This window comes from Stegodyphus dumicola, chromosome 4 (assembly GCF_044657685.1).
Source record: "Stegodyphus dumicola isolate Sdum_Otavi_A_Nest chromosome 4, ASM4465768v1".
Lineage (NCBI taxonomy): Eukaryota > Metazoa > Arthropoda > Arachnida > Araneae > Eresidae > Stegodyphus > Stegodyphus dumicola.
Genome location: NC_140771.1, coordinates 117,062,093 through 117,089,248, shown reverse-complemented (window position 1 = coordinate 117,089,248; position 27,156 = coordinate 117,062,093). Strand labels below are relative to the sequence as shown.

General features: G+C 32.2%; 1 protein-coding gene across 5 annotated transcripts in view; it reads right to left on the bottom strand.

Annotated features, from left to right (window-relative positions):
- The window catches only part of shop (sulfite oxidase), a 119,023-nt gene that overhangs the window by 49,834 nt on the left and 42,033 nt on the right, over positions 1-27,156 (bottom strand). For all 5 annotated transcript variants that reach the window (XM_035375853.2, XM_035375854.2, XM_035375856.2 and 2 more), the window contains one exon: positions 126-346. In XM_035375853.2, the coding sequence (XP_035231744.2) occupies positions 126-346 (221 nt within the window). The remainder of the gene's footprint in view (positions 1-125; positions 347-27,156) is intronic.

The window sequence follows — 27,156 nt, the reverse complement described above, 5'->3', positions numbered from 1 at the left end:
TCTGAAATACAATTAAAAAAGAATTAAAATCACTCTGTCTCTCCATTAAGATCTACTTATTTATGTTACTGAAAGGATAGAAAAGTTTCTACACTAAAATAATAATAATAATAATAATAAATTACCTGCTCACTTTTATGAACAGCAAAAAGTTCCCAAAAAGGTTCTAATGATGCTCCAGCAGCCATTAAAATCTTATCACCACCTGGATGTTTTGGAATGAAATCAGTGATATCATACACACCACTTTTATAACAAACCCAAACTCTTTTTTCAACAGAACTGTGAGCAGCTACTTCATCAGCAGTATATACAGGAAGCCCAAAAACTTCAACAGATGCAGCATCTATAATAATAAATAAATGAGCAAATGCTCAAGGAAAAACATTTAAATTAATCATGCAATCATAAATAAATTGATTTGCTACCAGTAACTAAAAATACTGTATTTACACTTACACACACACACACACATATATATAACTTCAAATTTCTGCTCCAAAATTATAATGTGGCCTACATTTAAGATAATTTTAAAACAATTTATTAACATTTATTGTATTTAAATATCTTAGAACCTTTAAAACTAATCAAGGTCTTCATTTCAAATTTAAAACCATTGCAGTACTCTCCCATTCCAATGGGAGGGGTGGCAATATGATTGGTGGCATTGTGGGAGGGTTAGTATCCATCTAATCCTTCCGCAATGCCACCAATTATTGGTGACTTCTTTTTTGCCAACCTAAGCCATGAAAATCATGAGCCATTTAAATAAAAAGAAATGGCTGTGAACTGAAAATACATAAAACAGCTTTGAATTAGTGAAAAAATTATTTACAACAACTATCAACTAATCATTCATCTTCTATCAACATCTAAAACTATCGATCTAGGGAAGAATAAAGGAGAATTTTCAAATCCAAAAAGAAAGCAAATAAAAATTATGAATGTAATAAAAATTTTTAAATCACATGATAAAAACGCTGCAGTGGGCATACAAAAGGCGAAGACATGTACACAAATACAACAATTATTACTTAATTACTTTTAAGAGAATTTAAATTTTTCAGCTGTTTCTTCTCTGCTTCCAATGTTTTAGGAGACAAATTTAGAAACGCAAAGCACAAAAAAACACATATAGTAAAAGCCTCACTATTTGACATTCAACTAACTGAAAAACTTAAGTAACAGGAATATTTTAGAATTCTCTCCCCCTTTAAAAAACCGAACTTCAAAAAAGTGAAATAGGCAAACAGTGTGATCTAGTGGCAATAAACGATAAACGCAATGTCACAACACAGTTTCAAGATCTTTGCTTTTGATAAACACAAATGATTCTCAATAAGCCAGTTTAGTTTTTGTAAAAAAGATATAAATTAATGGCTATTTATCTGTTTTCCCTTTGTATTTTTTTGGGGAAAAAAGAAGGCTGAAATTTGAGACCACTTCATTCAAAGAAATGGCATGCAATAGAATATGTTCAAAATTGCAAGATACTGCCATTCAGAAAGTGAGCATTAAATGGCAGAATACATGATTTTATTTCAAAACACATAAACAATGGTGATACAATATTGAAAACTACAATACATGATTGAAGTTTTCTTAAGCTACATTCGTAACTTTTATCTGTAGATTATCTATTATTCCTCTAAACTTCTGCTGGAATAATTAGAGCTATTTTGGCAACATCTCTGCCAACTTTCATGGTCGATGGCATTTCATGATTGGATAACATGTTTCACTTTCATATGCTTAACCCTTTGTGGTGCAATACACTTTAAAGTCGGTATTTCAACAAGAAAAGTTGTATGCAGTCTATCTAGGCTTAAAGGAATATACAGATAAAATTTTGTAAAAATTGCACTTACTGTTTCAATTCTGTGGGTGTTCCATGAGGTGGAACGCTGCGCCACCAGAGCTCTTAAAAGTACGACTAAGTTAGCATTGCAGTGAAGCACGGAAATTAGAAGCTTATGTATAGTAATGAAAAAAAAATCATGTATTTTGGCTGTATACATGGTTTTCTGGATATACACAATATTCTTGAATATATTGTTACGGATTTGGTATTTAAATAGCTTATGTTAGTTTAATTGTAAATTAAATGGTTTTATTTCCCGCGCAGTGCAGCACGTGACGAATATTAAAAGAAAGCTATGCTGGAAAACTTAAAATACAAGAGCGCGTGCATGTAACATTTAATAAATATCTCTTTTTGATTTCGAGAAAGTACTAGAAAATTCTCGCGCACGATTTTAAAATCTTATAAAAGGAGGCAAACCTCTCAGTTTGTTGTAGTTACTTAGTTTGTTGTTGTTTAGAAAACTGCTCTTGTTGACTGTAGCGAAATTCGCGCGTTTGCTTTCTCCAGCAGTTTTGAATTAAGTTTTCTTGAACGTTTGAGTAGTTAAAAAATAACTACTGTGAAATATTGTAATACTGCACAAATACTTTAGGAAATTTAAGCATTTTTGTTGTGATAATAATAAATTTTGTTGATTTTACATCGGTCTTGTGCATTCATTTCGTAACGAACCCGTACGCACGCAACAATTTTTGGTGTCAGAAGTAGGATTTGAATGCCAATAACAAGAGCGATGGAAGAACAGCTGAGGCAGTTAATATCAGCCTTTGCCTCGTTTAAGGAGGAAATGAAAGCGGGACAAGAAGAAATGAAAGATGAGATGAAATCTGGTCAGGAAAAGATGGAAGCTGGTCAGAAAAAGATTGAAGAATCCGTTAAAAAGGAAATGAAAGCTGTTAAAGCAGAAATGAAAGTGGGCCAAGAGGAAATTAAGAAAGAAATCACATGCATAATAGAAAACAAGCGCAGAATAGATGTGGTTGAAAACAAAGTTGGGCAAATTGAAGAAAACGTTTCTTCTGTCAAACAACAAATAGAACAGAGAGGTTCAGCTGTAGAACAACAAATCGATTATAGAGTTTCTTCAGTGAACGATCAAATAGAAGAAAGAGTTTCCGCTGTGGAGCAACGGATAGAAGGAAGAGTTTCTGCCGTCCAACAACATATTGATGACAGGGTATCTGCAGTTGCCAGAGAAGTTGATAATTTAAAGAAATTCGTAGCGACGACAGGGAGCACTTCGGATGGTTTAAAATTTCTACCCATGCCTGCTCGTCCCTCTCTGAAGCTATCGACATATGATGGGAAGACCTCCTGGCAGGTGTATATGACACAATTTTCTATCGTGGCGGATGCGAATGGACGGGATTCCCAAGCCAAGGCCTGTCATCTCGCCACTTCTTTAAGAGCCAACGTAGCGGATATCCTTCAGACTCTTCCCGAAAACAAAAGGTTAGATTTCGAAGCTCTGTCCGGCGCCTTGGAGCTGCGCTTTGGGGAGAAGTGTTTAAAAGACTACAGCAGGCTTCAATTAAAATCTCATCAACAGAAGCCTACCAAAACACTTTAGGAGCTCGCCACGGATGTTGAAAGGCTGTCCCATCTCGCCTTTTCGGGATGCCTGACAGAAACAAGGGAAATCCTGTCCTTGCAATACTTTATCAACGGCATCCGGGATACTGAAATACAGAAAGCTCTACGAATGGTGGATGTAAAAGATTTAAAAAGCGCTCTAGTGTATGCCATGAAATTCGAGGCAGCCCAGCAAGCAACTCGTAGAGATCGCCACCCAATCAGAGCTGCTCATGTCCAGGAGCCAAGGGATCAAGTCACTGTTCATCTAGACGGTACGACCAGACAACTCAATGACTTAGAAGAAATATCAGTGAAAAGAAACTGACCTTAAAATGTTGGAGCTGTGGAACTGAAGGACACATACGGTGGAACTGCAGAACACCCAAGGGCACAGATGTTAAAACTGCTTCTAGCAAGCAGCAGGGAAACTAATTAGTGGTATTCTCGCGGGACGGAGGTTGCCAGATAATGAAAAGCCCTAGTTTAAAGCGCTTCAAATTTCTGCATTGAGAGGCGGCAGTAATGGACTTTTCGTAATAGGACATTTTAATGAAGTTCCCTGCAATATGACGATAGATACAGGAGCCAACATTAGTATCATCCGAAAAGATTTGGCTCAACAACTGGGAAGCAAACTTATCTGGACGCCACTTTGCATTACCCTCCAGACTGTGTCTGGTGAGAAGATCGACATCGATGGAAAAGTAAACGTTAACATCACGTTTGGAAGTGCCGCTTACCATCATACGGCATATGTAGCAGAGATCACTGATTCTTGCATACTCGGATTGGACTTTCTAAGGAAATACAATTTTTCCTTAAACTTTAAAAATAACGAATTGCATTTTACATCTGAGGACATAGCCCTGTTCGGAACTAATGATGAAGTGAAATCTATCCACAAAATTATAGCTTAAGATGATATCACAATACCAGCAAGAACCGAGTTTTTACTTCTTGGAACCATAGCCGAAAATAGAAATTTCCGCTATGGCATCATAGAATATCCCAATAATTGTAATAGCCCGAAAGGAGTACTAGTAGCCTCAACACTCGTCGACCTATCCAGAACGGTTATCCCGGTGAGAGTTGCCAATGTAATTGAGAAGGCGAGAGTTATTAAGAAAGGTGAAGTGGTTGCAGCATGTACTCCAGTAACCAGTGTTAAAAGAAAGAGTAACATCCAAGAATCTGTGTCTTCAGAAAGCATTACATCAGAGTTACTTCATAATGCGCAATTAAACGATGAAGAGAAGAATGCGTCCGATCGCGTCATTAAAGATCTTCAAGTTGTTTTCTCCCGCTCGTCTTCTGATGTGGGTCGAATTAGTTTGACACAACATAGAATTGATATGGGCGATCATTCCCCGATCAAGCAACATCCAAGACGTCTACCGATTGCTAAACAGAAAGAGGTACGAGCACTTTTAAAGGATATGGAAGAAGGCAATGTCATTGAGCCTTCAGCAAGTCCATGGGCATCTCCCATCGTTCTTGTCAGAAAAAAAGACAGCTCAACAAGATTTTGCGTTGACTATCGCCGGTTGAATGAGGTTACGAAGAAAGACAGTTACCCTCTTCCTAGAATTGATGACATTCTAGACACTCTTTCTAGAAGCAAGTGGTTCTCAACACTTGATTTAAAGAGTGGTTATTGGCAGGTAGAAATACACCCTGAAGACCAAGAAAAGATGGCATTTATTATGGGTCAAAGGCCTTTGGTAATTCAAGGTGATGCCGTTTGGACTGTGTAATGCGCCGGCAATTTTTGAACGCCTTATAGAGACTGTTTTGAAAGATCTTTCTATGAAGTCTGTCTGATATCATCGTCGGAAAGAGTTTTGAAGAGCATGTAGAAAATCTTAAAAAGGTGCTTCAGAAACTGAAAGAGGCAAATCTGAAGCTGAGTCCCGCTAAATGCAAATTGTTCCGAAAGGAAGTGACTTACCTGGGACATGTCATCTCTGCAGAAGTTGTGTGTGCACGGATCCTGAAAAGGTGTCAGCTGTTAAATCCTGGAAACGTCCCAAAAATGTCCATCAGTTGAGAAGCTTCCTAGGGCTTTGCACCTACTATAGGAGATTCGTGAAGGACTTTTCTTCCATCACAAGACCCCTTCACAAGCTGACAGAGAGCAAGCAAAGGTTTTTGTGGACAAAGGAATGCAAGGATGCATTTAACAATTTAAAGGAAGCTTTAACATCTACTTCAATCCTGACGTATCCTCAGCTCGACAGACCATTTATTCTCGACACGGACACGAGCAATGAAAGTGTCGGTGCTGTTTTGTCCCAAGAAATAGACGGCCAAGAACGTGTAGTAGCTTACTGGAGCAAGTGTCTGTCTAAACCAGAGAGTAATTACTGTGTCACTAGGAAAGAGCTGCTCACCATAGTTAAAGCCGTAGAGCATTACCATCATTATCTATACGGCAGAAAATTCCTCCTCCACACAGACCATGCCTCATTGGCCTGGCTTTAAATTTCAAGAATCCTGAGGGTCAAATAGCCAGGTGGATACAGAGACTCCAAGAATATGACATCACTATCCGTCATCGTAAGAGATCATCACACGGGAACGCCGATGCCCTGTCTAGAAGACCTTGCCTAGAAAGCTGCCGATATTGTTCCAGGGTGGAAGCGAAATACGAGCTGCTGACTCCCGTAGCAAGACAAATTACAACATCAACATCGGCTGATCGAGAACCGTGGATTGATGATGAAGTCAGGAAAGACCAGCTGGAAGACTGCAACATTAAACCCATAATTGATTTAATGGAGTCATCAAACAGAAAACCTACCTGGCAGGACATTTCTATCTGTAGTCCTACAACAAATCAATATTGGGCACTCTGGGATTCACTTCACATTCGAAGCAGCGTCTTATACCGTAAATTCGAATCGGATGATGGGAAGATGTTCCGATGGCAGCTGATACTTCCAAGATCCTGCATTGCTGATGTCCTTAAAGAACTACATAACAGCCCTACGGGAGGTCACTTTGGAATAATGAAGACCTTACAGAGAGTTCGTGAGAGCTTTTACTGGAATAATGCAAAGAATGACGGACAAAAGTGGTACCGATCTTGCGATACCTGAGCAGGTAGAAAAGGACCGAGAAAACGCAGCCGAGGCAAGCTGCAACGTTACAACATAGGTGCGCCCTTTGAACGTATCATTTTTGACATCTTAGGACCTCTGCCACGAACTGATGATGGCAACAAGTACATACTCGTTGTCATTGATTACTTCACCAAGTGGCCTGAAGCGTATTCTATTCCTGATCAGGAAGTTGTCACAGTAGCTGAGGTGATGATACAACACTGGATATCCAGGTTCGGAGTGCCTCTTCAGTTACATTCCGATCAGGGAAGGAATTTTACGTCGGCAGTAATTAAAGAACTCTGCAAACTACTCGGCATTGACAAAACCCAAACAACGCCATTACATCCCCAGTCGGACAGAAAACTTAAAATACAAGAGCGCGTGCATGTAACATTTAATAAATATCTCTTTTTGATTTCGAGAAAGTACTAGAAAATTCTCGTGCGGGATTTTAAAATCTTATAAAAGGAGGCAAACCTCTCAGTTCGTTGTAATTACTTAGTTTGTTGTTGTTTAGAAAACTGCTCTTGTTGACTGTAGCGAAATTCGCAGATTTGCTTTCTCCAGCCGTTTTGAATTAAGTTCTCTTGAACGTTTGAGTAGTTAAAAGATAACTACTGTGAGATATTGTAATACTGCACAAATATTTTAGGAAATTTAAGCATTTTTGTTGTGATAATAATAAATTTTGTTGATTTTACATCGGTCTTGTGCATTCATTTCGTAACGAACCCGTATGCGCGCAACAACATATGGATAAATGAGATAAATATATGTATATACACAAGTCCTATATACAAAAATATTTACAAATTTTTCGATTTCATAGCTTCGTGAAATTTTCAAAGCATGTCACATCTTTTTGATAGAAGCACAAACCATCTTTGCAGGTTTTGAACAAAAAACTTGTTTTGTGCGGCTTCTGTTCCATGCAACAATATGTTTAGAATTCCAAGTAAAAAGAGAAAAAGAAACTCTTTTCTCTTTGGAAAGAGTCTTCCTTCCATTTATGGAAAATTAATAATAAAAAATTAACTGCAATTAATATTAACAATAAAGAAAAAAACTATAAGATATACATACACAAAAAATATCTACGCAATTATTGTAAATAAACACGAATGAGACTAAAAAGCGATAGCAAAATAATTCATGCAGCTCCCCTAAGTAAAGATCACTCAAGCTACTGATAAAATTCCCGCCTGAAAACTACTCACAAAAATTTCAAGATGCCCATATTAGGGCTTTCATAGCACCAACCACACCTCACCCCTCAAGACTGCTTTGTTTGAATTCATTCCCCGAAAACAACGTAAATAGAAAACATATACAACAGATGTTTTCTCCTAAGACAGATGTTCTGATGCGTAATAGTACAAGATAGTTAAAGGCGCAGTGTTCCCGCTAATGGAACACCCTGTTTTATTTAATGATAACAAATAATATAAAACACAGCCATCAAAATTATACAGAAATTTTTTTTCAAACAATTTTTTTTTTTTTTTTTTTTTTTTTTTTTTTTTTTTGCATTGCGAAATATAGAAAATTACTAGAAAATAAGTAGATTTTAATAACACATCATAAATGAAAATTCTGGGTCTCCTTGTGATATGCTGCCATCTACTATTTAAAAAGAGAAGTTTGAAGTATATTATAAAGTAATTTTATCCATTTACGGTTGAATTTAACGGTTTCAGAAGCGATTCAATTTGGGTGTTCCATGTAGTGGAACACTGAGCAACCAATGGTTAAGGCAGGGATTCTCAACCAGGAAGAAATTCCCCTCTGGAAGTTGAGAATAAGGTCAGCCTTTTATTTAAATGTTAAGTACTTAGTTTTATTTTATGAATATAAACATTTTTAATGCAAGTTTTGGCATTTATCAACATTTTCTATACTTTTTTTCCTTTGTTTAATTTATAAAACACATTAAAAAGTAATCTAAATTTAAATAAATGTCTACCTATTTTTCGAGTTTTAGAGAAACAGAGGAGGAAGAGAATCATTTAGCAATGGTGAAAGGTGAGCATGGGGCAAAAAGGATTAAGAATCACTGGTTTAAGGACTAGAAAATAAACTGGCTTTTAACGTCCGAAATGAATTTTTTAAAAATTTTAAATAATTTTAAAGTAGGCTTTTGATATTTAAATTGATAACAAATATGATTGTTTTTATAATTTTAGACCAGAATTTTTTTAAATTCATTTAGCTTTTCCATCGTGAATTACACTTTTTATACATTCAACTATCCAGAATTTTCAGGTATTTGTCATTTAGCATTTCTTTGAGTTTTCTGGATAAATTTTCCAAATTTTTTACAAAGAAATAGTAAACTTTGTGATCACATTAAAAATTTATTAAATTGCATATTTATGAACTATCTAGGAAATATGTGAATGAATCAAATATAAAACAAAACTCCTTTCTAATATCATATTTATTTCTATAGCTATAATCAAAAAGTACCATATATGTTCCATGTTCTGTCTGTGCTATTTTACCAAAATTTGAGATAAAATGAGGGGTTATGGACATTATATTAGCTAGATATCCTTTGAAAAAAAATTTTTTGGGCATTGTTTTTCTTTTGAAAACAATGTATGGTTGCAGTTTCTTTCAGTCAGCAGTTATAGCTAACATCATGGTAGCCATTTATTTCTTAGCCCTATATGTATGGATTCCAAAAAATTTTCCCCCACTTTCTTCTAATGTGTAATTTTCAGGAGCATCAAACCATACTGTAGACTGATCAGTATTTGCAATAGCTAACATTGAGTACTAATGAATTTTTCATTTCCTAATAACAAAATGTTGAAAATCCAGCAGCTTTTACTCATAGTTTTCTGAAAGTTTCCGTCACACTGTAGCATGAACATGGAAAGAGAACTTATTTCTTTTTCATTCACTCTATACAATCATCCTTCACCTTCCTTGAAATCAATCCTTTCCTCTTCAGCCATACTATGAGCTTTCAACGGAGACATTTCCCATGAAACAGCAAAACCTTTACCATGCATTTCACATATGTATGCGTTGACTATCTTCTATGATGGTAAACTTATGTTTCACTCCTCGAAAAGCACACCTGTCTTCGTTTATTATAGACAGTTTATCTTGCTGTTTCCATCAATTACACACACAGATATTGTCTCCTTTGAATTAGCTGCATAATTTCTTTCATTAACAGCATATTCCACACATTATTTCAAATAGAATGCAGCTGTGCACGAGTTGAATTTCCCATTGTGACTCATCCTTGCAGACACAGCTTGTGACTAAAAACGAGATGAGGAAGGTACTTTGGTACGAATGAGTATAGACATTACATAAGAACACTTGTTCCCTTTGTTTTCCCATCAAAAAGAATGGATGTGGATATTACACAAGTATGGATATTATGTGGATTTATATGATAACAGGATCTAGTTATATTATTTATCCCATAAATTTTTACATCATTTATTCTATATTTTTTTTTTCTAATTTCAACAAAAGATTGAAATTAACAAGAATTTCAACAATTAATGTATAGCTCAAATTTTACGAAAAAATGAATTAGTATACAGGTCAAAGGTGCCCTGAACTTTCTGTACTATTGGCATGGCAAGATTTTCAGAATAAAGTTTTTCTTGAGGAAAATTTTAATTGCATATTTTTCATAAACTTAATTCATGCCTCCTTTGATTCAATTTTTTTAAGTGCAGCAAGCATAATGAATTTCAGTCATTTTAGCAATAAATTCTCACATGATAAACATCATTATCCAGCCAATATAACCAATAAAAAGTTTAAATCCGGAAGTTTTCTCTGGTACTCATGTATTATCCTGTTGACTGTGAAAGTTAGCTACCATTAATCCATAAAAGTTAGCAGAGATTCTCCCAAAAGTTGTACCAATAGTTCCTGCAGAATTATGAGCTGCATTTCTATCTGAGGCTCTTACAGCGAAACGTTCACCAGTCTCTCTACATTGTAAAAAAAAAAAAAAAAGTTTGCTCTTTACAGGCAAAAGTTTTGTTAAGTTACAGAAATCAAAAAGTTACACAAGAATTTCCTGTAACGTTAACAGGTTGAAAGCAAACTGTAGCGGGTACAGCTGATTTGCTTGTAGCATTACAGATAATGTTTCAGAAGAATAATGTGACTGACTGAAAATTAGCCAATCAGGAGGAAAGTGTTTGAAAGCTAGTTGCAGAAAAAAACATGACTGAATGCTGCATGTTGGTTGTATAGCGCAGGTAAGTAAGAAAATGTTTACAATTACTGTTTGAAGTATTTTTTGTTCATTTTATGCAGATTATTCTCATGCACTTTGCACTGTTATATGTAGTGAGTAAGTATTTAAACGTTTAAGCTTTGCGATTAATTAATATCAGTGTTCTTAATATCTAATGAGTTGAAAGAGTGCAAAATATTTATTCCAAATGCAGATCTAATAGTAGTATTTTGTCATCGTGCATCCGATAAATTACGCCTTAAATTGCCTGTATTATTATTTATAAAAATTGCCTGTATTATTATTTATAACTAATTATTCCAAAATTTAATCACTGTTGTGGTACTTAATTGAAACGGTAATGTGGTTGTTGAAAACAAAATTAATCATGCTAGCGTTCGTTTGCAATCGTCTGACCAAAGAACGTTTGACATCTTTTTCCCGGCAGGCCTTGCCAGAAAAGTTTACGTGAACATTTAGAATTCTGAATGTAATGTAGGTTTAGTTTATTCTTTTTCTAGGATTACCTAATTAATTATACTTAGTTTATAATTCAGTCTAATATGTTTATGTATGAGTGTGTTATGAAGTAAAATTACAAAAATTTGAACAACGCGGTCGAGAATCTCGTTTATTCTTTAGTGTAATAATATTATTTTTTTCAATGGTAATTTCTTACGAAAATGTTATAATTCCAAAATGAAGTAATTATATTGATTAAAAATATGTTGCATCATACTTTTCATAATGTTTTGTTTTACTAACTAGATGCAACTTAATTATTCCATATATTTTAATATACCAATATCAACAAGGGAAAGATGGAAATGACCTAAAATATTTTTCTAAAAATTCGTTAAACTAGTTACAAAAGAAAACTAAAATTTTGTACATTATTTACAAAAATATCATTTTATCAATATTTTATAAATTACAAAATTTATCATATTGTATATATAACTACCATTGCATACTTATATGTTTTTAAACATTTAATGTGGAATTTATTTTGCCCAATTTTAATACAATTTTGAAGTATGATAGTCTTGTTACTAGGATAGCATGAATCTGCTAATACAAGTTTAATACATTTCTTGACAAATGTTTCTCTTATTCATGTAATATAATATATAAATCATAAAATAAGTTTTCTTAAAAATAAATTATTATTGTTTATTGGAATTTAAAACAATTCTGTATCTGTATGTTGTATTAAAAATAAAATAATAATGAATTTTTAATGAAGCATTGATTTTAGCATTAACAATGTAAATATATATATATACACACACATGAATAAATGGAAATGCAAGCTACTTTTCCTTACAAAACCGCCCATGAATATATACTTCCCTTTAGGCTGATAGCCTTTGCATGCTTTGCCATATTCTATCAATCCAAATGATGCAAATATGCAGAAAATTTTACTTTCTTTGAAAGTTAATACCGGAAATAAAATTCAGTGCATTTGTAAACTACATTAGTTCTCTTATAGCTTGGCATTTAATTGCCCAATGATTTACTAGTCCAAACTAAGGCAGAATTCAGATATCGTTCAAATAAAAGAAAATTAATAAGGTCTGATTTTTAGACATATATATGAAGATTTTTTTTTTTTTTAAATATTATTTTAAGTCAACCAAATTAATTTCAAATTTAAGTAAGTATTCATGCCTTTCAGTAGCATTATTTTTAATATCTTAAATAACTGAATCCAATATTTCTTGTTAATAAAAGAAAAGCAATGTTATGAAAGACTAGCGAAGTGGATTTGCAAGTTCTAATTATGAAAGGTCCCATGCTTTAAGGGGTCATTTTTAAAAATACTTAATTAAAAAAAATATTTAACGTAAAACTTCTAAACTTTACACATGTGGAATATTCTATATATTTTATCTCATTCTTCTTTTATTAATTAATTTCATAGCATTTCGTGTGACACTAGTAGTAATTATTAATTAAATTTTATGCTGTTTCTGATCTATGTTTTGATTTTGTTATTAATTATGTTAGTTTACATAAGATTTAAAATTATGTAAGGTACAAAAACCTTCTGCATCTATTAATATATGCTGAAGTGAATGAAATTATGCCAGTGAAATTTTTTAAAATCTAAAACAAATTTCTGTGGAAAATTAATGTTATAAATTCTAAATGCAAACAAAGGAGTGAATTTGAAAGTTATCAAATAAGCCAAAGTGTTGGTAATTTTTGCAGTTTTGCAGAAGAATTTTTATACTGTGCAGAATGGGAATATGATGTTTGGTTTTGTTAGTATGAATTATTACAACTGAAGTATTGCAACTTAAACACTTAATTTAGCTTAAAATTTATTTGAACTTAATTTTCTAATTTATTTTGATCATGTATATTTCATGTGTTATAAGTCTTTAAAATGAACTTTATTACCTATTTATTAACAAAAATTTTTTAAAGAAGAAAAAGTCACATCTGTTTTGCTTAGTTGCACACGAAGTGTTTTTATATATAGAAAGAAAGAGGAGTTATGTTTACTTGCAGACTTTTTTCCTCCTTTTTACTAATATTATAGTAAGAAAATCAAGGGGGTAATTAAGCAATCAATTTAATTTTGAAGGATGTGATTACAGTAAGACCATAAATAATCAAAAATATTCATGAATGAACTACTGGTAACTATCATAGAATTATTATATAAAAGAAACCTACATTCCAATAAGAATGCTTAGTAACATTAACATTTCAGTATCTGATAATAATAATTTTCATTCCTACTTCCCTATACTTTGAATTTCATCCTTGTTATTGCCCACTGCTATTCCCTAGACCTCAAAGCATTGAATGCATCTGGAACTGCAATTTGTGTCGTCTTCTACAGCATGCAAGTGATAACTTGCATGCTGTAGAGTTTGCACTACTCAGTTTGTACTACCACAAGCATTGATCTTCAGAATTACCGTATTGTGTTGCATATTCTACCCCACTCAGCTTTAAACCAGATTCTGAAAATTAAAAAAAATATATTTGCATAATTTTCCCCCTTTTTATGCATTTAGAAAATGAATATCCGAAGATTTTAAAATGGATTTATCGACATAATGATGGTTTTCGTCATACTAACAAAGGCAAACTTTTGTACACTAAAGGCCCCATTGAATCTTTCTCTTCTAACTGTTGAATACTATGTCAGCCTAATACATATAAAAAAAAAAAAAAAAAAAAAAAAAAAAGATCTATGATAGTGAAAGCAAATACCAACTGCCATTCACTATACAATTTTGCCATATCAGCTGTATATTCACCTTCTCTAATTATTTATGTATGATCTGAGGCCTAAGGAGCTGCAAGAACAACAATGAGGATGAGAGAAATTCAAATTATAAAGAAATGAGATAACTTATTAGATGTTGCAATTATGTGTATTCTTATTGAAATAGAGGTTTCTTTTAAAGAAATAATATTGTGACAGTAGTAGTTTATCCATGATTACTTTTCATTTGTTATATTCCTACTGTGACTGTGTCCTTTGGAAATTAAATTATTCATTTAATTTTTCCCTCTCAATTTTCGGAAGATAAAATTAGTAAAAATAAGTGGGAATATGGCATCAAGAGCATTAGATATCCCCATTTTTCCTGAAGCTGTTCACTATTATTGTTTCATCAATAATAGGCCATGCACCCAAAATCGACTAGCAAATCAGTTAGTAAGATGAAAACGACCACTACGCGGACGAAAAATTTAGGGTAACTTGTTTTGTAAACGCCTTAAGGAAGGCAAACATTACCTAAATCATCAAAACAATTTCAGAATCCTGTTGCTAAAAGAAAGCTAGGGGAAAATTGTTGTCTGAGTCCCAGTGATTCATTTGGATATATGTAATATTGTTTTAGAAATTTAAGGTAATAAATATAATATTTTTCGAATGCTAAAACAGTTCGAGAAATTTATTCAAGTTCTGAATTCTGAATATAAGTATACTGTATATTATATTTAATAACTATGGTGGCTTCATTTATGAAAAGATTTGCATACTGGCTGTTTTTGTACAATGAACCTTCTCTAAGCTAGCTATGCCTGATTCCTGAAGATTTTGATCTTCAATGATAGTGGGCATCTTAGAGAAGTTATGTTTACTAATTAGTTATTTTATGAGGAATGCTGGTTAAACTTAAAAAGTAATTGACTGAGGTAGCTTGTTGTAATGAGATGATTCACTGTAATCCAATTTTTTAAAGTATTTAAGCTGTTCCTAATTACTTAAGATATTATAAAGAAATATGATTAAAAGTGTTATATAAGCCCATGTTTAAAACATCTATTAAAATAATTTTTATAAGCTTTTTAAAAGCATGATTATGATTTTAAAAGAAATGTTTTTTCCTTCATTTAGGAGACATGGTTTACAAAGAGGGGGAAAATCATTCATTTTTTCCCAGCAATCGAAACGAATTTTTATGAAATGTTGTATTGTGTTATTTTTTAATTAATTCTTTTTTCAGGTTTTATGTAAAGTTTATGAATTAAGTAATAAATGATTTTTACTTCTGTATTTTAATTAGCATATTATTTGCTTCATAATGTTTAACAATAAAATTATAAATTCAATAAACTTCTTAACATGCTGTAATATATAGAGAGAGAGAGCATAAAGTTTGTTTTCTGTTGTTACATGTATATTTAACAATTTTGTATGCAAATCTCGAAATTTATAATAACTAGGAATACTTTTTAGTATTACTTTCTAAATGGTAAATATTAAGCTTAGGTTTATTACATATCATGTTTGTAAAAAATTATAGGTAAAATTAAAATGCATTAAATTTTGACCTAAACTGAAGTATTAATTTTTGAAACAAATTTGTTAAAGGCATAATTGTATTAAGCATCAAGAATTTTAATGGAAGCAAGGCTTTAAAAATTAAGGTCAGTTGGTGAAGTTTTATGCTTATTCAAAAAGCATGATATTAGGGTTTTAATGAAAGACTTCTATCTGTTAATTCAAAGGAAATTATTTGAAGGTAAGGTAAAAACGTTATGCAGTTACCATCTATTATTTCAAACAATAGCAGACTGTTGACAAACACTGAATGTAGATAAGAATAAAAAGATTAGTTGGACGTTGTAATTCAAGCATATGAACACAATTTTGAAATCCTTGTGGTAACAAAATGAAGTTCATTACTATGTTAAATTCTTTAATTTACTGAAAATGTCATTTTTTAGAAGAAGAGAATATAATATTTTTGAAACATGAAGAACAGCTGTTTCTATGAACTGAGTTCTTCATAGAAATATTTCACAAACTGTCTTTTACTGTAACAACATGATCACATGAACATGCAACACGTTTACTCATATAAGTTAAATCTAAAGCATGTGTCTATTTTAGCTAAAATTACTAAAAAGAAAGTTCTAGAACATATCTTATTAATTGACACTAAAACATGCAAATAAAACATACTGTTTTTTTTTTCAGCTATTTTACAGGGCAAATATAAATTCCAGATGCCTTCCATTATTTTATGTAAAGGATATACATGTGATTTAATGTAAGAAGTAGCATATCTGTTTGAACTTTTAAATTAATCAGAATGATAATATGAAAGGCCTTTCAATAATATCAGACATAAGTTTCTCTTCATAAAACAAAAATACTCTGCAACCGAATAATGTTACTTTTTGAAAAAGAACACTAAATGCTGTTGAAAGCACATCTTTTAAATTATTGCTATTCTGAGGTCAAATTGGCTAACTTAAAAAGCCAAACTATTATGCTTCACTTGCATATATCTGTATGTGTATATATATATATACACACATACAGATATCATTGTTTTACTCAAAACATATTTTTTTCAATATGTTTTATTATAATAGCATCATTAGACAAAATATCTGTTACTTTTATAGACATATCCTTTAGTGTTTCATGTATGAAAAATATATTCTACACACATTATTACTTGATGGGATATTAAAAGGAAATAATCTGAAACCTACAGATATAACAGATACAGAAACAGATACAACCATTGGAATTTTACGTAAGAAAAATATGTTCTACTCACATAATAATTTGCTATAATAATACAAGCAAATAACCTGTAACGGTTACAGATATATCTGTTGAGATTTTACATGAGAAAAACATGTTCTTTTTACATAATTATTTGCTGTAATATTACACGCAAATAATCTGTAACCATTACAGATATATCATTTGGGATTTTACATGAGAAAAATATGTTCTACTTACATAACTATATGCTGTGATATTACAAGAAAAAGATCTGTAACCATTACAGGGAAAATTCATGTAAAGTTACAAAGAATACACCTGTTACTATTACTCAAATAACCCATGGCATCCCAGTTTCCATGAGTTTTCTTAGTAACCTTACAGATTATTTTTACAGTGTACATGATCCACCAAAGAGCCACTACTGCAGAAGTATTCAGCCTACTTCATTTTTATGCTTTGTAAAAAAGCTTTTGTTGATTTCTAAGGCCTCTGATTTCAGTGGAAGCTGTGTTTAGAATGGTATGAGTGCAAACTTCCATGTATGGTATGAGTTCCAACTTCAGAGAAATTGTTCCAGTTTATTACTTTTTATAGGGTATATCCATACAGTTGTTCTTTTCCCCATTCAACAGATGTGAATTCTTTCAACCAGGTGTAAATGAACTGGAATGCAGTTACAAATGTTATTCTGCAGCCCTTGAAGCACATTCCTTTTAATTGTAAAAGTGGTTTAGAACAGAAGATAAAAAAACTTTGTTGGAGTTAATTCAACGGAATATCTTACATGGAACAATGATCATATACGATTGCTGGAAATAGTACAATTGTCTTTCTGATAATTGCTTCAGTCACCTCTCAGTGAATCACGCAGTGACATTTAAGAATCCAAAAACCGAAGCTCATATCAAAACTATCAAAGGTATTCGGGGTGTAATAAAAAGGGACTTTTGAAAGAAATGCCAGTGACAGTTTGGCACTAGGGAGGATATGGTTTATTCTTATTTTTGTGAATTTATGTGGTAACAACAGCACACAGATTCTAGTTCTGATAATTTAAAACAGTTTTCAGATGCTTAACAGCAGGAATAATGTGTGCCACACAGCAAAGACACACATATTTCTAAATAAGGCAAGTTTATATTTCCTTTTTTGTACTGTGCAGATTAGATAACATGTATTTCCATTTTTATATTATTTTCCTGTTTTATTTTGATTTAAAATGCAGTTTATTGAGATTATATTTTTTTTTATGTTTTATTGCACTATATTTCAGATACCATTTTACTTGTAGGGTGTTGCACGTAAACAGGAATGGGACTTAAAAAAATTGCCAATTTTCTTCAGTTACCTTCTATTTGACAGTTTTTGTAAGATTTTTTATTTAAGTTAAATGCATATTATTCACATATTATCTCCCTTTCTCCTTTAATTAGCAGTTTTGAATCAGATTTAAAATTTTCACTAAATCATGACTATTACGTATTTATTATAAAAGAAGGCTTCTTGCTAAACAGATTATTATGCCATTTAAACCACTTAAAAGATACTTTTCCCTTACTAGTTTATTTTCATACATTCCAAAACTCATAAAACTCAAACTATTGCAAAACACACATTAATTGTATCACATTAGAAGATGATGGCGTGCAAGATAAAGCTACATTCGTTGCTGATTGAACACATTTTATTTTTGGACAAAATACTTCTTAATAAGCACATTTTTATCTTGAATTACTCAGGCCATAATCTGTGACCCTGTTCTTGATCACATTTGTACCTTTTTACATCCTCATAACAATACAACAGATGAAAGAGAAGTAAGCGACAGGAGAACATGTGAGAGCTGGAATGTGATGTGTTTAAGATGAAAGTTTGGTGCAGAATGATTTGATTTCAGTAAACCTTTATTTTGGTTGCTAAAAGTTTTGATTTGCAAACTGAAACTATTATTAAGCATTATGTAAGTAACTGTGTCATTAGCATTATGTACAAATCATATGACATGAATTAATTTTGAAATAATGCAGTTTGCAGTGATTAATTATATGCAGTTACTACTTTAGTGACAGAAAGGGGAAAACCAAATTAAAATGAAGAATTAAAGAGTAATCAAAATAAGTTAAAGATTAGTTAGGAGTTAAAGATGTAAATCAAAATTTGCAATAGCCATTTAACTCTCCATTTTAATTTGGCTATTTTCTCTTTCTATTATAAAACTAGTAAATGCTTATAATAAATCTCTTTGAACAACCATCATTTTAATATTAACCGTCTCAGCGTTACGGCCGGAAAATTTCGCATAGAAGGCTGCCTTCTATATTCATTATACATGAAAATTTCTGCTAGTTTTTAATGTATCTGATTTCAGTTTGGATGTATATTGGAAGAAAAGGAATCAAGGTACAAAATGAGAGAGTCATTTTTTAATTAAAATCAAGAAAATACCACTTATTCATGACATTTTGAGGAATTTTGAAATTTCAGGGCTAAACCCGTAATGCTCGAAGGGTTAATCCATTTCATAATGATTCTTGCATAATGCTCATAAGATGACTACTTACATAACACTACAGGAAATAAGATTTCAAATTTGGGATCTTGAACTGAATATTAACAAACCGAGGTCAAATGCAAATTGAGATAATTTATTTCAATGGAAATTTTCATGTTGCATTTTCTCTCTGCTTTTCTCACTAGCCAGACTGCTGTCATTGCTTCCTTTCTTACACAACATCTTTAAAAAATCACAACATTTACAACATCTTTAAAAACTTAAAATTCTTTCAAGAATGGGTGCACATAGCACGAATTTATCAGTGATGCATCAAAAGTATTTTTCAATGAGTATAAAGGAAATATTAAATCAATCACTATGCTTGCAGTAATATTATTAAGATCTACATGACACCAATATCCAAATTATTAGCAACCAGAGGTGCTATTTAGTTTCAGACCTCACTTTTCAAATATTGTCACCAAATGTTATCACCACATATTATTTTTAACTAAATAATAAAAAGAATATTAAATATATATATAGCATACAAATAAAGGGATATTGCCACAAAATGTACTCTACGAAAGCATTCTATGTATTATTTTTGAAGAAATACAGGGCTAGCATAAATGATTCATTTGGTTTGAAAAGATTATATTTTAAAAGTATTTCACATACACACATGAAAGATATATGAAAAGAATCACAAACACACCAAGTTTATACACCCTATACAAATACTCATTGTGTGCCCCTTTGGTGACACGGCACATGTCCACCGATACCTTTTTCGCTTGGGCGAATCAGCAACTCGAGACAATTTTCCACATATTTCGTGAATTTCTTACAGCTAATTTAAAGTTATTTCACTCACAATTGAAAGAAATGGTTCTTTTATGTCTGAATATACTAGCAATTTTTGGTTATTTTGCATGATACAAACGGTATTCTTTGTGATACTTCTTCAGTTTATGTGCATATTATCCATTCTGAATTTTCTCTCTCTCCTGCTGAATCATTGTTGCTTTCACTTTCACTATTCTATTACATTGAATTTTCGCTTTTTTACACATTTTACTTTATCTTCATCACTGCTTTCCTTCTCTCTATTGTCAAGAAGTCTATGCACATATGTAATTTTATTCTTCATCAGCAAAAAATAGAATTTTTTCCCACTTAAGTGATTTCTTCATCATATTCCATGCTTATTGAGCTTTGAAAATAATATTCCTATTACCACGACTGTTGAGTTCGAACTAACATTGAAGACGCATATAACAATAAATCTAAAAAACCTATTTAAGATTAAAGGTTGGCAGTAGATTTTATATGCATGTATTGTTGAATACAGTCATGAAGCAATATTGCCCAAACCAAACCTAAATAAATATCGTTACGGCTCAAATTATCACATCAAACCTAGTTGTGATTGAGAGTCACTTCTTGAGTTATCATATCAAATCAAGTGGTGGTTGAAAGCAACCTCTCGAGTGCAAAGGGTTAAAGATGGAGGATTACGCCCTTCGACTAGATTTTTGCATCAACATGCAGGAAGCATTGAAAGACAAGCATTTTGCCAATAAGTTGATATTCAGCGATGAAGCAGTTCCCCTTATCCAGAAAACTTGGTGAAACAGTGAAAAAAAATTTGGTGAGTTTGTGGATCTTTTCATAGATTTTTCAAGTGTGTACATGTAATACTTTTGAAAATATAGCCTTTTCAAAATGAATGAATCATATGTGCTAGCCCTGTAAAACACTAAATATATTTTAAAAAAGTATATCAATATTTAACATTTTATAATGAATTGTGAAGATATCTGATATAAATATATATACAGTACAAAGTCCGTACTCGTTGATTCTGGATTATAGATAATCAATTTAAATCTGTTAAGATGTCATGCAGAAATTATACATTAAAAATATGAAACTGTAATTTATGAAATAAAGAGCAATTATGATCTAAATTGTAACAAAATTTACAAAAACAAAGCTTAATATTTATTTGTTTACTTTATTAAACATTTCTTCCAATGTAAGTTGTTTAAGTTGCTTCGTTTTTTGTGCTAATATTTTCTCTTTAATTCTATAAACAGACATAATTTCTTGTTCAGTACAAAGTTCCACTGTTCAAGTAACTGCTGTGTCGAGAATACCGACTAACTTGTCAATCAAAATTTTTTTATTTTCAATAACCTCTCTGTCACTTTCTTCACTATCGAAAGCGGTATTTTCTGGATCTAGAACCATACTACAGATTTTGCAGTCCGTTAATTGATTGATGATTGGGGCATTCTCGTCGTAATGAAAAACTTCTGTTATATCATCTTCATTTATAAATGTTTCTCCCCATTTCTTTACAAAATCCAATAACTGGAAAATTTCACCTTTAGTTTGCGATGTCCGAAAACCTTCAAATTCGCGGCTATCATCTTCATCATCCTCACCATGAAATGTGGTAACTGGCCATAAGTTATGCCAAGCAATTTTTAGCATTTTCTAACGTATCTGGAGACACATCCTCCCAACGCACAAGCATAAAGCATGCAAAAAAAGTTTGTGGCTTTGAGGTCTGGATTATACATTATTCGGATAATGGACGTCCAGTTTACGGAATTTGTATTGTATACATATTTTTTAAATTTCAAGGCAAAACTTTGTTGCCATTTGGCAAAGTGCGAGATATTTAATTTTAATCTACCTATTTTTGATTAACAAACTAAGCTATTTAAGAGAAATAAACACAGTTCCTTATCACTTTTATTAATTACCAGCTGACTCAGTGAAATCACACTAGTGGAATTTATAAAAAGCATTATATATATTTTTCTTTTTTATAATAACTATTAAGTGGTTGGCTGCAACAGCAGCTAGTTATTTGAAAAGTGACATGGACAAGAAGCGGGATACAATATAAAATAAAAGGTCAAGAATAATAGTCCTTCTGGGTGTGGAAACATGTGAAAACACTTAACACTGTATCAGGAATTTTTAAAATACAGTCAAAAGTCATTAATTCGGACACCCATAATACAGAATGATCTATACTCCGGACCTCAAAGCTGAAAACTTTCTGCGCATGCGCCGCGTTGGCACATGCGCACAGGCGTTTTACATGTGCGCGTAAGACCTTGACTACTGCACATATGCGTGTGCGCAAGTGCAGAATACATTTTCGCCTGCGCGTTTAATGTATAACGGAATTATCTAATTATCTATTTCAGTTAATGTTAATGATTGCATTGTTCCTTAATCTTCGAATTGGATCCCGCTTATTATTTTTTGCAGACTGTAAGAGCAATTTTATAAAAGTAAACTTGAACTTTCGATTATGTCAAATAGAATTTCCGATGCTGGAACTTCCAAAGGATCTACAAAACGAAAGTATGTTTTGATGTCCAACAAACAAAAGTGGAATTGCTGCAAAAAAATGGATAAAGACATGAAGAATGTGACAGAGAGGTTAGTGAAAACGAAAAAATTTCGATTGACAAGTTAGTCGGTATTCTCGGCACAGCAATTAACGGGACTTGAACAGCGAAACTTTGTAACTGAACAAGAAATTATGTCTGTTTATAGAATTAAAGAGAAAGTATTATCACATAAAACGAAGCAACTTAAACAACTTACATTGAAAGAAATGTTTAATAAAGTAAACAAATAAATATTAAGCTTTTTTTTTTTTTGTAAATTTTGATACCCTTTAGATCATAATTGTTCTTTATTTCATAAATTACGGTTTCATATTTTTAATTTTAGAATTTCTGCATGCCATCTTACGAGATTTAAACTGATGATCTATAATCCGGAAAAATCGATAATCCGGAATCGCCGAAGTCCCGACGAGTCCGGATTAACGACTTTTGACTGTATGCTCTTTTTAAAAATGCTGTGATTTTCTTGTTGAGTTTTGTGTGGCATAATTGAAAAGAAAGTGATGTTTTATAATACAGATGAAGTTGTGTCAGCAGGAGTGAATGTAAAAGAGATAAACTATACACTCAACGAAATATTAAAATCTGAATCTTTTCAGAATTTTCTTTCTTTGTTTTCATATATAATATCATTAATGAGTTAAAAAATAAAAATTCTGAATGTCTTAATACAGTACGAAGTCTGAGATCCAGACGTTCAATACCCGGAATGATCTAAAATCCGAACCTCAAACGTTTTTCTTTGTAAAAACGTTCGCAAAACGTCTCTCAAAGGCATAAACGTTTTTCTTTGTAAGTTTACACATGCACATTTGATTTTCCTTCCATAATAAAACACATGGGGAGTCCTGATTCTTATTTTCACTTAGGCAATAAATAAAATACCTCGTTATTGAAGAAACAATCATGTAAGCTTAAATTTTTTAGATCAATAATTTGGCTCTGTAGCTGCATATCTGTATGGCATACATCTCAAAAAGAAACATTTTACATAAGAAAAGCATTGATTTAAAATATTATTTATAAAATAGTATTTTACATCCCTGATGCCAACCTGGCAAATCATTATTTATTATATTTTTCTTTCATCGCCGCATGTTTATCAATACATGACAGCTTCAGTAATGACTCATGCAGCGATTTCTAAACACTTTTTTTTTTTTATTTTAGTAATTGAATAACAAGAATATGGCAATCTTTTACGCTAACAATATGCTTGGCGATGATTACAGATGTAAGTTAAACGTGCTAAGAAATGTGGCTGAGGAAAAATTTAACAAACATTTCTTTTCATATGCTAAAAATAGATTTTGTTAATGAAACTCATAGGCCAAAATTAGTGCTATTTCAGTTAAGAATAACTGATATGTTATTCACATAAACCCAGAAGCGGCGGCAGAATATGGCTGCACCGGACAGCAGAATATAGGAAGGCAAAATTTTTAGAATTTGGGGAAGCACCAAGCGGCAAAATTACGGGATGAGAAATTTTTTATAATTTAGGGAAAGCACTGGCATCCAAACTTTAGGGGTGGTGAAAATTTAGAACTTAGGCACTTTGTAGCAGAATTTAGGACCTGCAGAGGCTGCATCAGGCGGTATCTAGCACTGGCCTTAGATAAAGCCTTAAGTATATGTGGGAGTTTATTTATTCAGGACTCAGATTAGTCTTAAGCATGTGCAAGAAATAGACATAAGGTATAATAAATAACTAAACTAATACAATCCAGACTTAATTAGAAGACTGTGCTGCTCCTTAATCTTCTAATTTGACCCAGCTTATTATTTTTTGCAGATTGTTATTATTACAGCAATTTTATAAAAATTAAAGCTTGAGCTTCCAGTTATGCGGAAAAGAGTTTCTAATTCTGGAGCTGCCAAAGGATCTACAGAGCGAAAGCATGTTTCAATGCCCATTAAACAAAAAGTAGAATTGCTGCAAAAAATGGATAAAGGCATATCCGTCTCAAAATTATGTGAGGAGTATGGCATTGAAAGTCAACTGTATATGACATTAAAAAAATTGAATTTTTTGTGGATTCCGACACCCCACTCACAATGAATAACATAAAAATTGTTCGTTATGCTAAAAGTGACGATCATGACAAAGTGATTATTGAATGGGTCAGACAGCGTTACAGCAAGGGCGTGCCATTCATGGGACCAATACTAATGGCTCAAGCAAAAATATTTCATGAAGAAATGAACTTAAGAACTGAGTGTACATATTTGACACGCTGGCTAATAAAATTTAAAAATGACCATGGTATAAGGCAATTAAAAATTTCAGGTGAAAAAGTTTCAGCTGATACTGACGCTGTTGAACTATTTTCAGATGAATTAATTGAACTCATTACTAGTGAACAATTATCTCCAGAACAAATTTACAACGCTGATGAAACTGGTCTTTTCTGGCAATGTGCACTGCGAAATACCTTGGCAATCTCCACAGAAAATGCTCTAATTGGTGCCAAAGCTTCCAAACTAAGACTAACAATTTTAGCATGTGCAAATGCTGCAGGAACGCATACATGCAAACTTTTCATAATTGGAAAACATACACTACGTTGAGCATTTAAAGGACTAATGATTCCTCCCCCCATTATATATCCTGCAAATAAAAGAGCATGGACAACACAAGCATTAATGAATGACTGGTTTGAAAATCATTTCATACTCGAGGCTTGGCAACTTTTAAATTCAGTTGGTTTACCTGATGACTCAAAAATAGTCCTGACTGTAGACAACTGTTTGGCTCATACTTCACTTAAAGTTTTAGTGAAAGATAATGTATCCATACTATTCTTCTCTCCAAATTGTACCTCCGTCATTCAGCCTATGGATATTGGAATAGTGCACACAATGAAGTGCAAATATAAAGTAGCATTTTTAAAATCAATGTTAAATTTCTTGAACAATGACAAGACTATTCAAAAATTTTTTAAATATTTTAGCATAAAATCTGCTGTGTGGAGCAGATTATCACAATATCATGGGAGGATGTGTAAAGAGATACTTTAAAAAATACTTGGCATAATTTATGGCCAAGCTAGCACATTTCATGGTGAAGATGATGAAGATAATAGCCATGACTTGGAAGGTTTTTTGATAACCAAAGGTGAAATTTTCCAATTAATGAATTTTGTAAAGAAATGCGGACAAGTGGTAATAAATGTAGATGATATTTTTTCATTGCATTGACAATGCCCCAATCATCAATCAATTAACGGATGGCAAAATCTGTAATATGGTTTTAGATCCAGTAAATACCACAGCTGATAGTGAAGAAAAAGACAGGTTATTTATTGATAACGAAAAAATTTCAATTGACAAGTTAGTCGGAATTCTCGACCCTGCAATTACAAGACCTGAACAGTGGAACTTTGCAACTAAACACGAAATTATATCTGTTTATAAAATTAAAGAGAAAGTATTAGAACAAAAGACAAAGCAACTTAAACAACTTACATTAAAAGAAATGTTTAATAAGGTAAGGAAATAAATATTATGCCTTTTTTTAACAAAAATTTGATACCTTTTAGATCATAAATATTTCATAAATCACGATTTCACATTTTTAATTGCATAATTTCTACATGCCATCTTACTAGATTCAAACTGACGATTTAAAATCCAGAAAAATCCCAAATCCGGAATCAGCAAAGTCCCTAGGAATATGGATCTCTGACTTTGTACTATACACTGCAGGGAAAAAAAAGAGAAAAAAAAAAAAGAGGGATAGTTAGATACCATGGTCTACAACTCCCGTTCTACTGGGCCAATTGACGAAATTCAAATTGCGTTCTTCATGTCTTGAAAGCGCGACTTAGGATATGTATTAGATTTATATATAGCATTGTTCTGCTATGACTTTGAAAACTTATATACCTCACTTCCTCTAGAAGAAATCTATACTAGTCTACTAGATCTACCTAAACTCTTCCCTGATATGCTCACAATTATAAATCTTAACAAATGGAATACCTAAAATGCACACTTTTTCATAACTACATAAAATTTCAAAATCAACTTTTTAAACAAGTCAGAGATCTGACAGTGGGCTTACATTCCAGTACCTCGCTTTGTAGTATCTTTTTATTTATCAAAGAATTTAACTTCCAAAAAAATCCATAACCACACCTACAGATATATTGATGACCTTATTACGATTAATAATTTTAATAAAATTGAACACTCAGAGATTTATCTAAATTGCCTTACGCTTAATAAAATTATTGGGTTGTTCAGAAAGTAATTTCGTTTTTTGGGGGGAACATGAAAGACAATTTTCGTATAATGAATAAATATTTTATTAAATTATATATTGGCTATTCTGGTCCAACACCTTTTGCCATCTTTCTGTAACATGATTTGCCGCTCATAAAAGTTTTGGTCCTTGCTGGCAAAAAACTGATTCAGGTGGTTTTTGACATCTTCATTTGAGCTAAAGGTTTTA